The sequence below is a fragment of the Argopecten irradians genome, chromosome 7 (genome assembly GCF_041381155.1).
Source record: "Argopecten irradians isolate NY chromosome 7, Ai_NY, whole genome shotgun sequence".
NCBI lineage: Eukaryota > Metazoa > Mollusca > Bivalvia > Pectinida > Pectinidae > Argopecten > Argopecten irradians.
The window spans coordinates 11446361-11460406 of record NC_091140.1 but is presented as its reverse complement, the minus strand read 5'-3'; the positions used below and the strand labels follow the sequence as shown (position 1 = coordinate 11460406).

The window sequence follows — 14046 nt, the reverse complement described above, 5'->3', positions numbered from 1 at the left end:
TACAGCTGTGAAATTACCTGTGGTGTACAGATGAGACATTGTGATATACAGGTGTTATATTATTAGTGGTATACAGGTGTGACATTATTTATGTGGTATACACAACTGTGTATTACCTTGAAGTTTTAAGTTTATATTACCTTAGTTTTATATGTTCCAGTTCTATGATGGCTAGTATATATTCAATGTCTCCTTCAAACCATTTGTTGTCTATAATATGTCTGTCACTAACATAGTGTGGAGTAAAACCAACTTACTGGTATCTGCCTTGGCCATTTCATTTTTGTTTTGAAATCCAGAATTACCTTCCCTATGTCAAAGTTGCTGCTCTCGAAATCTAGGTGAAATCAGTGATGTCAATTATATACATTTTTTTGTGATATTGAGTGGTGTACCTCTGTGCTCTACTCCAAACTGAGGTTGTTTCATTTTTGTCATATGTGGCTTCAGACATTATGTAAGCTTGTGTTTAACTGAAAATTTATTTTTGTCAATTATTTGTTACTTTGTTACTGATAATACAAAAAGGGAACTACACAATACTGTATTATTATAACCAGAAATGCATGTTAAAATCAAGAATTTCTGTACATGTACATTTATTTCAAATTAAATGTAAGGAAAGCAACTTGTACTTCACGGACAAGGATAATTTTTTTTTTTTTTTTTTGCAGATTAAATGCCATTAATATGAATTGCGTAGTTTCTTTTGACATAAATACTTATTTTCAGGTCATACCAATAATGAACTGAAGTTTGTATGAAATAATGTTATGTTTGATTCACAATGAAGACCTGAATACCATTTTGACCAATGCAGGGTTACTGGTAGTTCCATGGAAAATTATGTAGATTTGTTCAAAAGAATCATGTGTAAAAGTAATTGGCATTTTGTAGTTATTCTCAGTAAGTTATTTGATTATAATGCAGAAATCTGACCTCTAAGTGTTGTAGAATGTGAATTTGTTGTAGGATCTGATTTATATTGATGTAGTCATTTCTGTATTTCCGACGTAAGACATTTACCCACTGTGATATGAGTTGTGTACTGTATGTGTTGCAGATCTGAACTTCCATCGAGAGCCGAGTTCCTACACCCACACCCCAGCAGTCCAGACACGTACCCACAGTAAATATATCTCTATGCAGACTTATCAGAACAATGCAGATGCTGGTCAGTCCCCTGGGTACTCCTCCCATCAACGAGGTGGCCCGGGGGGTGGGGGATATCAGCAGGATAACTGGTATGTATAACACTGGGAGAAATTTTTGCTAGGGCAATCAAAAGTTATAAGACTTTTTAATATATAATACTGTTTTAGACTCAAACCTGTTTCGTGATTTGAAGGCCAGGTCAAATGGACGAATTTTTTTCAACATTTTCAGAAAACGAGTTATTCCGTATTTGCATATTACAGAGTGATCTGCCCTTAGGGGTAGGTATTGATCGTGACGTCATTTGTTTTTGAGCGTGACGTCATGTGTTTTTGAGCGTAACGTCATACTTTTCGGAGAAAATGACGTGAATTGCGCTCACAAAATAATGACGTAACAATTGATACCTACCTACCTGCAAGGGAGCTAACTCTGTAATATGCAAAGACGGAATAAGCCATTTGAAATTAGTGATAAACTTACTGAATATTTTAATGGTAATGCTTTGTTACTGTCTCACCAAATTTCCAACTTTGTTCCCAATAATATTAAAAATGTTGAGGATGATCAGTGATTATTTTAACCCACAGGCGAGCCGCTGATAGTAACCAAGACTGGCAGGCACAGGCCACGCGCAAGAAGAAAAAGAAAAAGTTCCTACAGGTAATTAAGTTAAAAGTTACTGTTTTAGTTATTTTCTTCAGTGAGAGATCATTAGTCTAAAAGGAACTCTATTACTTGCATAATCATTATAATTTTAGTCAAACAAAGATATTTTCATTCACCCATCGAAAAACAATATATTCATAAACAAAAGTTTGAAAGTTTAACTTAAATAGAAATGCGCAGAACTGATATGATTTGTCATTTATCACCTGACAGATTCTAGCCAATGAGAATGCTGGTAGGATGACTCCTACGACCCGTCTCCACCTCAATCAGTCAAGGGCGAGTCACCTTGACTTTGATGATGATGTGGAGGATGGTCAGATCTCAGCCAGGGAACCCTTACAGAACTGGGAATACTCCACAAAAGATGGGCTCTACAGCAGTCGCCATCAGTACGCCAAGGCTGCGGCCTCGCTCCGCAAACAAACCCGCACACCGGTAGATAAGGTAGGTCATTGTATGGCTCTCAACATACAACTCTGTATACCAGTAAAAAATATGCCTTTGTATGGTTCAAAGCGACATGTAATGTCTACTCTGTATGCCAGTCAAATATATGCCTTTGTATGGTACAAAGTGACATGTAATGTCTACTCTGTATGCCAGTCAAATATATGCCTTTGTATGGTACAAAGTGACATGTAATGTCTACTCTGTATGCCAGTCAAATATATGCCTTTGTATGGTACAAAGTGACATGTAATGTCTACTCTGTATGTCAGTCAAATATATGCCTTTGTATGGTACAAAGTGACATGTAATGTCTACTCTGTATGTCAGTCAAATATATGCCTTTGTATGGTACAAAATGACATGTAATGTCTACTCTGTATGTCAGTCAAAAATATGCCTTTGTATGGTACAAAGTGACATGTAATGTCTACTCTGTATGCCAGTCAAAATATATGCCATTGTATGGTACAAAATGACATGTAATGTCTACTCTGTATGTCAGTCAAAAATATGCCATTGTATGGTACAAATGACATGTAATGTCTACTCTGTATGTCAGTCAAAAATGCCTTTGTATGTATGACATGTAATGTTCTACTCTGTATGTCAGTCAAAAATATGCCTTTGTATGGTACAAAATGACATGTAATGTCTACTCTGTATGTCAGTCAAAAATATGCCTTTGTATGGTACAAAGTGACATGTAATGTCTACTCTGTATGTCAGTCAAAAATATGCCTTTGTATGGTACAAAATGACATGTAATGTCTACTCTGTATGTCAGTCAAAAATATGCCTTTGTATGGTACAAAGTGACATGTAATGTCTACTCTGTATGTCAGTCAAAAATATGCCTTTGTATGGTACAAAATGACATGTAATGTCTACTCTGTATGTCAGTCAAAAATATGCCTTTGTATGGTACAAAATGACATGTAATGTCTACTCTGTATGTCAGTCAAAAATATGCCTTTGTATGGTACAAAATGACATGTAATGTCTACTCTGTATGTCAGTCAAAAATATGCCTTTGTATGGTACAAAGTGACATGTAATGTCTACTCTGTATGTCAGTCAAAAATATGCCATTGTATGGTTCAAAGTGACATGTAATGTCTACTCTGTATGTCAGTAAAAAATATGCCTTTCTGTCAGTAAAAAATATGCCTTTCTATGGTATAAAGTGACATGTAACATATTAACTAGTAAATAGAGGTTACACAACAAGTGGCTTTTTGATATGGAATTTATTCCATACGAGTAAGTTATTTTTTAAAAGTTACAAAAGACACGAGCTTAGCGAGTGTCTTTTGTAACTTTTAAAAAATAACTTACGAGTGTGGAATAAATTCCATATTCAACAACTACGAGTCGTGTGACCTGTTTCTACCACAATTATATCCGCTTTTAGCCAATAGAAATACGACGAGGATAAGTACGCTATCCAACAGCAGTTTTGGTGTCAAGCAGCGATCACAGCATAACATGACGTCACTCGATTATTGATGACGTTGACAAATGATGACACGACACTCAGAAAGACGTAGTTCGGTCAAAGTTCACCGTGTCAGCCAATCAGAATGTGTACAGAGTTTATACCACGTGTGGTATAAACAAATTGTTAATCAACAGCTGCATCGTTTATTTGATACCCTGAGAGTTGAATAACACTGACTATTGTGGTAGAAAGTAGCATTAATAATTATTTAAAAAAGTGACATGTAACATATTAACCAGTAAAGTATATAGCAATAATAATTATTATTCTTAGTTTATGTTAATTTTTTTGATAAGGATATTATTTCATAACAAACCACAGGACTCTTCAGACTTGTATTAAAATTAGGCACAATTTTTTCACAAATGAATAATTAATTTTATTTGTTTTCATACTAAATTCAACTGTCTTATTGACAGATTCTTTTTCTTCATATAATATGTAGAAAAAAATCTAAAAATGGTGCGAAAATCCGACGTAATCATGCTTCACAATAGAGACGTTGATGTTGCCTATTGATTTAGAAAAAATAATCCATTGGAAAGTTAATGGAATTGTATGTTTAAACGTGATTTATATTATCAAGTAGTCTGAAAAAATTAATTATAAGCATTGATGTATCAATTTTTTAACTTCATCGGGTTATGAAATAAATTTTGTATGTAAATTTTTGGGAGAATCGGCTATGCAGATTCACACAGATTGCATACCAAATTTCTTTCATACCCTTATGGAGTTAAAAAAAGTAACATTAATGCTTAAATACCAGGTATAAACACTACTTTTTTGGTATCATTGTTGTGAATGTTTTACTGTGTGTTGTAGGGGACGCGGCTACAGCCCCTACAGAAGCCACCCCCACACCTGGGTACTCTGGCCCCGGGGACCAGTACAGCTACTACCATGGACCCATCCTGGCAAGGACACCACTCCCACGGCAAGTCCGACTCAGACACACGTCTCGTCAACAACGCTGGAACAGATCTCCGTACAGGCTGGATGTCTCGGCCTCAGTCCGTTTTAGGGGACGATTCCTCAGACATATTTCACTACACACCGCGGGAACCTACAGAACTAAAGTCTCTCAAGGGAGGCAAGCAGGGTCGACACCATATGGATTTACGAGGAACACGAGATTAGTGTGAATGTTTATTAGGGGGTGAAACAATTCAGATGTGCATTTATCATTTGTTTTGATCTGTCATACGTACAAACACTGGTGAGAATGATATCATAAAACTTGTATGTGGAATTTCTATAAATATTCTAATGCCTCTTTATACCCATACTTGCATACTCATTTACTAAATCAAAATTAAGTTTTATTGTTTAAATTGGAATGGCCAGAGATTACATTGTTTCTAATGTTGGGACGATAAGTTTTACATTATTTATATATACTATTTATATTTAATCCAAAATGTATACAAATATTTATCTAAATATATATACACAGGACAACAAGTATAGATTTTTGTGAAGTTTAATCATAATACCTCTTTTGAATCCAAGTGAAATAATAAATCAATACTAGAAGAAAAAATATATTGTATAAGCTGTGTGAATCTTCAAATGAAATTATATCATTTAAATACATATTTGTTGAAATTGAAAATTACTATAAAAGTTACATAGAAAAATAAGTTGTTTGTTATGAATGTATATGTGATTAAATTGATATTGATACTTTGGGCTTTATTTGCTGTTAGGTTGTGCAAGGCCTGATGTCATACAATTAGTTATTGAAATGGTATTCATTCTCCATAATAGCAAGCCTAGCTCCGATTTCTTGAAAAAAAAGTGCAGACTTAAGCCAAAACTTAATTTTTTCTCCTTATGTAACCTATATGAAAACTTAAGAATTCGGTTTGGACTAAGTGTGTTTCGAGGCCTGGGGGCCTGGTCCGCCTAATAAGTCTGCCAACTAAGATGGACATAAGAAGAAAAATACTAGTATGTGTACACATATTTGGCTCATATAAAGGATGAACTTGTATTTTGATTTAAACACATTTTATTTGCACATAATATACTAATGGGATTAGACACTTATAAGTGTGTTGTATTTCCTGTTAAAATGAAGGGCAAAATATAATATTATTGTATAAGTAGATACCCCAGGTACTTTTGTTTTGGAAATTAGTATACAATATGTACTTTTTTTATTAGTTGAAATGAATTATACCCCTTATCAATTGCTGATATTTCGCAGGAACATTTGCAATCTGTGTATCTATAACTTATAAAAACTAATGTACTACTATGCTTCAATTTAAGCACAGATTCTTAGCCTACTAAACAAAAAATGTTCAGGTACAAACCTGAACTATTGTTTAGATTCTGAAGAACATACTCATTATTTACCGAAACATTCAGTATTGAATTATCACTTTTTATTTCCGTCCATGAATATTTTCATCACCTATTTCTTTCTACCTCGACTTGATAGCCATTTTTGTCACAAAAACCTTTCATATGGTCAGTTGTGCAGAGGTTAAAATTAATTTGTTGACTATTTAATTGAAAGGTTTCTTGTCTGATGTTAATTTCTTTACGGATAAATTATGTTCCATATACCTACACTGTTATAAGTTTTACTGTATTGTTAGACATGGGATGTGAATTTCAATGCTAAGATAATATCTTAACAGAATGTTTTTCTGCATACTCACAAATCTCTGTTCGCAACAGAATAAAACTACTTAAATGTAAAGTAAATGGAACGGTGTGTCTGGTACCCGTCAAACATCATTATGGGCCCTGTACTTTAGACATGTAGACAATCTGATTCTTTCCTATTCTTACATTCAATGAGACCTACTCGGTCAGTTGTTCACTTACATGTATTTATTTTTTGCCAAAGACGTGTATATGTTTATAAGTGCTGCTCTGTGTAAAATGAGATATTAACAACTGTTTAAGAGTGAGAGAAAATGGATGAGATATTTGTGAAGGTGTTGAACTTCATGAGGGCAAGATAACTCAGATTTGTGAGGTACAGATAAGATAATGGAAAGATAGAAGAGGATGATTAGTAGTTTTTAAGTGCTAGAAGGTAATATGTCCAAGAGTTTAGGTGTGAGAAGATTAGAGAATGTGAATTAGATATATATATACAATGACCAATAATCACTCTAGAAAGTGTTTCATAGTAATGCTTTGTAATTGAGTGTGTGAAATCTAAGGTAGTCATGGTATTTATTTGATGTTGCCCTGGTAGATGTATTTGATTGATGTTACCCCTCAAATCTAACACCATGTCAAATTAACTTCTGCGATATAGCTCTGGTACCTTACAGTATTCCTATAACGTCTGATCATTTTGTAAGAATCAAAACATTGAAACACACCTGTAGATTAAATTGTTGCTATTGTGGCGACCACACAAACTGAATGAGTATCCTCTAAAATGATGTCCCTAGATCTTTTCTAGGATTGAAACTTAGATGTTAAAAGCAACTTTTTGTTCATCATCAGGAGAAGCCAGAAGAAAATGAAAACTGATGAGATAATAAGCTCAAAATAATGAAAGAACTTGAACTTGGTCATCCGTCTTCATGCATACTGTATGAGATATTGTGTTCATGATAGTTTCTTGTAAAATATACCAACGTACACAGTACTATAGCAACCCATTGGAATAAATCATAGGGCCACATAATATCATCAACCGACCCGCCAAAATATAATGTTTGTTTGTGTTGTATAATCAAGGGTTGGTTGTGTAAATGCTGTCCGTTTTAGTCTGTACTTTTTAGGATCCGTCCTTTCATCTGTCATGGTCCCTTCTCTGTGGCCCTTAATAGTCTGAAACATTCCAGATCCGTCCTTTCTCCACCTAGTCCCCCTCCCTTGGTGATAATCCGTCCTCGTCTTTGTTACAATATTTTACATATCTCCGTTATCACCTATTTATAGATTGATCAGGCTGACACATGTGTTTTTCAGTTCACTACATTGCCTTATTGTTGTTATGTACAAAATTCTATATTTTCTTTTTCATTTTTTTTTTACTTCCAAGAAATGTGTATGTTATTTAATAAAATCAGTTATGATTAATATAGATATATTATATATACAAATTTTCATTTCACATATTGACTACAAACACAACATCAAATGTGCCATTTATATATTCAATATAAACAAAAAATAAACAATATTGAATAATGTTTTGTTGTCTTTTTTTTTGTATACAGTATATGACTGTCTTGGTTTTCTTTCCCTTTTTCCAGCATTAATAAAATTTAAATTTTTCAATTTGTTTAGCAGGGTTTTCAAAATGGATGTCAATTAGATTTTAATATTAATTAATGACCACAATTTTAACTTGAATTATTTAGTAAAAGCTGAATCAATGCTCTTGTACCAATAATCTGAAGGGTTCTGATTTTGAATTGGCTTTGAAAAACAAATTTGCATTTATTTTAAACAGGTAAACAATGGATAACAACACCATGCAAAACAAAATACCAGCATAGAGCGTCACTTGATTTCAGTTTGTTAAAAAACCTTGTAAAACCTTAACATTCGGTAATAAGACCCTCCCCATAAAACCCCAACATAATTAGGGCATATTAGCGTAAGATACAATATGTGGACATATCAGAGATTCGACATTAGAACCATCAGATTATTGTACCAGACACTATATAACTCATTACACTGGCATTTGACTAATATTGTGGTGAATGTTTTATAACAGCTAGCAAATCACAAAAAAATCCCTCAAGTTACCAAAAAATATTTAATATGGAAATCAACAACATTAACATTTAATATACCATAACTACTGGTTAAGTAAACTATATCTACACAATTCCACGTAGGTATAATCAAATATGTTACATGTAAAGGCACATTATACATCCAATCTAACTGTTATGCACAACATTTACTGCGTAAGTTTACATATTCATCGGCAGGACACATAAAACCATTTACTATATGGCAAGGTCAACAAGGGTCAAAGAAGTAGGGTTCATTTAGTAACCAGGCACCCAGTCACAAGCAGCAAAAGCAGAAATGAACTCGTATGTAGCTGATAGTGTCCACGATCAGGACATACTGAAATCCATATAAGGAATAAATACCCGGCCTACTACACCTTTCGGCTGGGATCATGTCTGAAAACCATATTCACTATATATATGTGCAGTCTATATATAATAAGGATGTTTCCAAGATCAAGTGTCGTACGTCATCTAACTAACCCAGTGATCTCTTTGACAACAGCCAGAGATGAACTACATGTGCCTGAACTAATGACGCTGATGCCAGACAGAATCACCTTCTGACGACATGTAAGTGAAGAAGTTTCTATTTCACCATCATCAAACAGCATGACTACATAAGAAAATAGTTACTAACCAAAATGGGATTGGTGAGATCTATGCTGATGAGACTATAAAACTGGATTCTTTTATGGTCCAAGTAAGATGGCAGACGGCAACTCTAAATCTAGATCTGATTGAGAGAGAAAGACGCAGTTTAAAAAGCAGATGTTTGATTGTACTGATAGCAACATCTATGTTTTTTTAAGCAACCTTATATACTTTAAAATAGTTCACACCAAGATAACTTTAGTCGAGAAGAAATTGTAAGAGGACGAACGAACATGAGGAAACTTGTAATTATGGTCAAAGGACCAACCGGCCGGTGGACTGTCAGTGTGACTAAGTGAAGATTGGATGGAGTGGAGGCGATCGTGTGGCACTTTTGACTACTATGTGCGCTTTTCCACAACAACATTAACTGCCTAAAGAATACAACTTAAAAAAATTACAACAAGAATACATGTGAAATTCCTACATTGCTGCAGCTTATGTTACTGAACTAATTGCATAAACTAATTCAATTTATATTGAATATTGTGTAAGTGACACTATGCGATTGACGGTTGATTGCTAAAATAAAGTCTACAACTGAATGCATGGTTACAAGTATGCTAGTTTTACTCTAAATATTCTATAGTTCAGTCGTTGTACTTTGTCGGATCTGTTTAGGCAGATCTCCCCATAGAAACTGGATCCGTTCTTTGAAAACGTCCTGACGAAGGGATAGGTCGTAGTTTAGATCCATGTAGTAACGCCCCCTGGACCATACGACTTCCACGGAACCAGACCTGGACCATTAGGGTCACTGAAATTAAAGATAATAAGATTTTTCACAATGTCCTGGTGACATCTTATTCTGAGATATATAACATTTATCAGCGTTACATACACTTCTGTTATTATACAAGTTGTTACACTAGAAAGATTTACTTTTATTACTTTTATTATGACAATCTATTCGACAACTATAACCGACGATATCCGTCCTACTGTGTTTTGGTGTCCAATTCTACAACAAACCCATAATAAGTTAAGAGAACTATCTGGTGAACCTTTACTTCTCCACAAGATGCCGTGAGACCTAGCGTATTGACATTCTGATAAGAACTTCCGTCTTTTTGTGTCGAATTCCATAACACATACCTCACCATAAGACGCGAATAACACAAAATGTAGTGGTCAACATTACATGATAGACCCTACAAAAAGACGCCAACAGACTTACCCTGGTTTGGCGTCCCTTTCTGCAATATAGAAGCAGAACCAGTTGTGGACAATTATTTGATGTACTGTCCAACGATATACTCGAGCGAACAGACCTACCCTGATTTGGCGAAGTTGGTCCAGTATGTTACGATGGTGTCCCGGAATTCTATCCCCTCCGGACTCTGGAGGGACTCATACTGCTGACTGACGCCTGATGGACCAAACATGTATAAGCATTCAGCGCCATGACCAGCCCCCTCAGACCAGGGGAAAGAGGGAACTAGGAAATAAAAATCGATTTCTTGCGTGAACATGAACTGGTATGTGTTGGACTTGGTTCTTCCCTTAGAATGGAAGTCGAGAAGTGATACTGTTGGACCGACAAACTGGACGTCCCCATACAGAGCTGCTAGAGTCTTGGCCTGGTCTGCCATGTTGTCCCTGGCATACCGCTGGCAGAGGAGGTCAGACACAACAGTGTCATCCTCATAGATGTCTTTGGCGATAGCTGGTGTGAACAGGCCACACAGAACTGTGGTAGGTATACCGTCCGAAAGGTTAAAGTTCATAGGGCCCTGGAGGTGGAGGAGTATGAACGGAAGTAGCGAAGCCTCGTTATCTGTATTTCCTGCTATTAGATCAATAGATTGGAAATACTGAAACTCTTGGGATCGAGGATCGTTTAAACTGTCGATAGGTCGACGGACAAGAAGATCCCCATCCACAACTGGCCAGAAATAGACCTCCATCGTGAAGCCACTAAAGAACAGCGTTGAAGGGTCTATCTGTGCGTTCAGCAAATCCTGGGCGGATTTTCCCTTCAGACACTTCACAATGGTCTCCTTATCATTCGCTGTATCGGTTATGCATCCGACATGCCGGCCAACCTTCTTCGTTACTCGGAATGGGTCCTTGCTGATAAACATATTACCAGCTGCAGATCCACTCTGGACAATAACTCTCCGGAACAATCCCTTGGTACTGGGAATAACGGTTAAGAAAGTTGCACAGAAGCCTCCTGCTGATTCTCCGAAAACAGTGACCTCATCTGGGTCACCTCCAAAGGAAGCTATGTTTTTGTTCACCCATCTTAATGCTTCGATCACGTCCCACAGTCCATAATTTCCAGGAAGTGCGGCATCTCCCGAACTAAGGAACCCAAACAATCCAACGCGATACTGGATGGTTACCACGACAACGTCTTTTAGCGCAAAGTATGATGAATCGTACAGAGCCGCGGAGCCACTATTAAATCCGCCTCCATGTATGTAAACCATCACGGTCCTTTTGGTTTGCGGTGACACAGTATCAGGTACGTACACATTTAACTGTAGACAATCTTCAGAAACTTCCTTATTCTCTAGCTGTTCCCACACTTCTGGTAAAAGCTTGTTATTTTGGATACAGGATGGACCGAACTTCGTGCCGTCCAGCGTGTCTGACCACGGTTCCACAGGAACTGCTTTCTCAAACCTAAGTTCGCCCACTGGAGGCTTAGCGAACGGTATCCACAGGAACTGCTTTCTCAAACCTAAGTTCGCCCACTGGAGGCTTAGCGAACGGTATATTCCGGAACTGTATGACGTCACGTCCTAGGACCGGGATATTCACGCCTTGAATGGGGCCGGAAGGAGTATGAACCAAAGGGACGGACTGACTTCCGGAGGACATTGAGATAATGGAGCCCAATAACACTGCTAACGTCAGTAGCATGGTGATTTCTGTAAATAAATAAGATTCTAATAATCAATGTACTCAAAAGCATGTCGAATAGATTAACACGATAAACTGATAGATCTAAAGTAATATTATCGGTGAAGATAATCACACAAAATGCAATCTGATTTAATGACATTCGCTGATGAATTTTAAATGCTTTAAGAATATATGTGCTTCGCTCCACATGCTCTTCAAGCACACGATTTCGACATGTATGATTTCCAAAGACTAACATCGATTTCAAGTCAATTTCTTTTACTGATCTTAATAGCAGTACGTAGTTGCCTGTTTCAAATCAAAGTGTTGCTCGACTTGATCTATCATATATTCAAATGGAACACCATGACTTCACAAATAAATGACAGTTTTTCGGAAACGGACTGATGCTACAATGATCAAGTGAGTATCGAGGATGCCTTTACATGTACATTTGTATAAAGCATAGAGGTTATTTTTACCGAATTTCATTCCAAACTGGTCTAAAATGCACTCCATGGGCACTAAGACTTAATTAATGGTCAGCTAATGTCGTGACACTTCTGACGAAAAGTCTCCAGAACTTTTCTTGTGTCATTCCTTCTTTGCTACGCTCGCATTTTAGGATACGATCAGAGTCGCGTTCAAGTGACTTTTTTGTCATTGGCATCATATATCTGAATTGCAGACGCCGACAAAACGCTGTTGAGGTAATCATAGTAACAATGGCAACCACATCCAAGGTCTCAAATGTCTACACATGACTTTTTGTGTATTTCTATTCACTTGTTTTTGTTAAAAGAAAAATGATGTTTGTGCTCTTTAAACCCCGTCGTCCTTTCGTTGCTAGGGTCACGTCAATTTGATGGATTTAACACCAAACAGTTGACATTCTTAGACCCAATCAAAGTAAGTTCGAGCTCATAGAAGTTCGGGTATGACCAGTCAAGGGAAATGGACATGGAATGAGTCTATCGCAAATTATATATAAAACATGGTGACCTTGACCTTTGCAATCGGACAAGGAAAACATTACTTCCTAAATAAATGTATGTACTTGTCCTAAGTAAGGTATTCACGACGTCTGATTATAATGGGCAGCAGTTGCAATTGAAATTATTTGATTTAATGGACATGAATGAAATATCTACCTGTATATATAGTACAGTAATCTTGACCTTTGACCTTAGGACATAAAACAATCCCAACCCATTGCAAGGAAGGTGTCCATGTAGTTGAGTATGGTCAGTTCGAAGCGGAACTTTACTTATCGTGAAGAAACTTTATTTTCATTCAGTAATAGTGAACTTGATCATGACCTTAGGTCATAGGTGATGGTCCAAGGACGAACACGATCAGCTTAAGTATACGGATTTCCATTCTCAGCAAACATGACCTTGACATCTGACCTTAGGACCTTTTAACAATCTCAAGCAATAGTTCCATTCGAATTAAACTAACTTTCAGGTCTTTGTGCGACCAGACTGCACGTATATTGATTAGACTATCTCGGCATATTGTATACAATATCAGGAAATAAAAAAAAACATGGCGTTACCATGGTTACAGTGAGCAGGTTTACTTACACCTTCACAGTAAGATTGAATGCTGATTGGCTAAGAACATAAAATCAATCATTGCCGATAGATTGTACAATAGAGTAATGGAGTTGTGTTTGTGAGGTTTATATAGTGTACCTAGTGGACCTACTCGTTACTGGGGTTGGGTACCAAACTATAACATGCTGATAAAGTGAGTACACTAAATAGCACTACATGTAGGCCTACAATCATAGAGGCCATGGGCTAGGAGGGTCCCACATGCACACCCCCCCCCCCAAACCTCCGAACCAATATTTTTCTGAACCCTTATGGACCCACTGATCACAAATCCAAATGTTAACATTGCATAAGTTGGGATGAACTTCCGGTTATGACGTCATCAAGATGGCCGCCATCTCGAATTTCACTAAAAATTGAAAAATAGTCATAACATTAACATTTTTCAACCGAAGTAGACAAATGAGGTACCAAA

General features: G+C 36.4%; 1 protein-coding gene and 1 pseudogene across 6 annotated transcripts in view; one reads left to right on the top strand and one right to left on the bottom strand.

Annotated features, from left to right (window-relative positions):
- The window catches only part of LOC138327558 (cyclin-dependent kinase-like 5), a 73877-nt gene extending 65930 nt beyond the window's left edge, over nucleotides 1-7947 (top strand). For all 6 annotated transcript variants that reach the window (XM_069273736.1, XM_069273739.1, XM_069273738.1 and 3 more), the window contains 4 exons: nucleotides 1064-1244; nucleotides 1746-1818; nucleotides 2038-2271; nucleotides 4601-7947. In XM_069273736.1, the coding sequence (XP_069129837.1) occupies nucleotides 1064-1244; nucleotides 1746-1818; nucleotides 2038-2271; nucleotides 4601-4915 (803 nt within the window). In that variant the 3' untranslated portion in view covers nucleotides 4916-7947. The remainder of the gene's footprint in view (nucleotides 1-1063; nucleotides 1245-1745; nucleotides 1819-2037; nucleotides 2272-4600) is intronic.
- A 684-nt stretch (nucleotides 7948-8631) lies between these two features.
- Nucleotides 8632-12030, bottom strand: LOC138326800 (neuroligin-1-like; annotated as a pseudogene).
- Between the last annotated feature and the right edge of the window lie 2016 nt (nucleotides 12031-14046).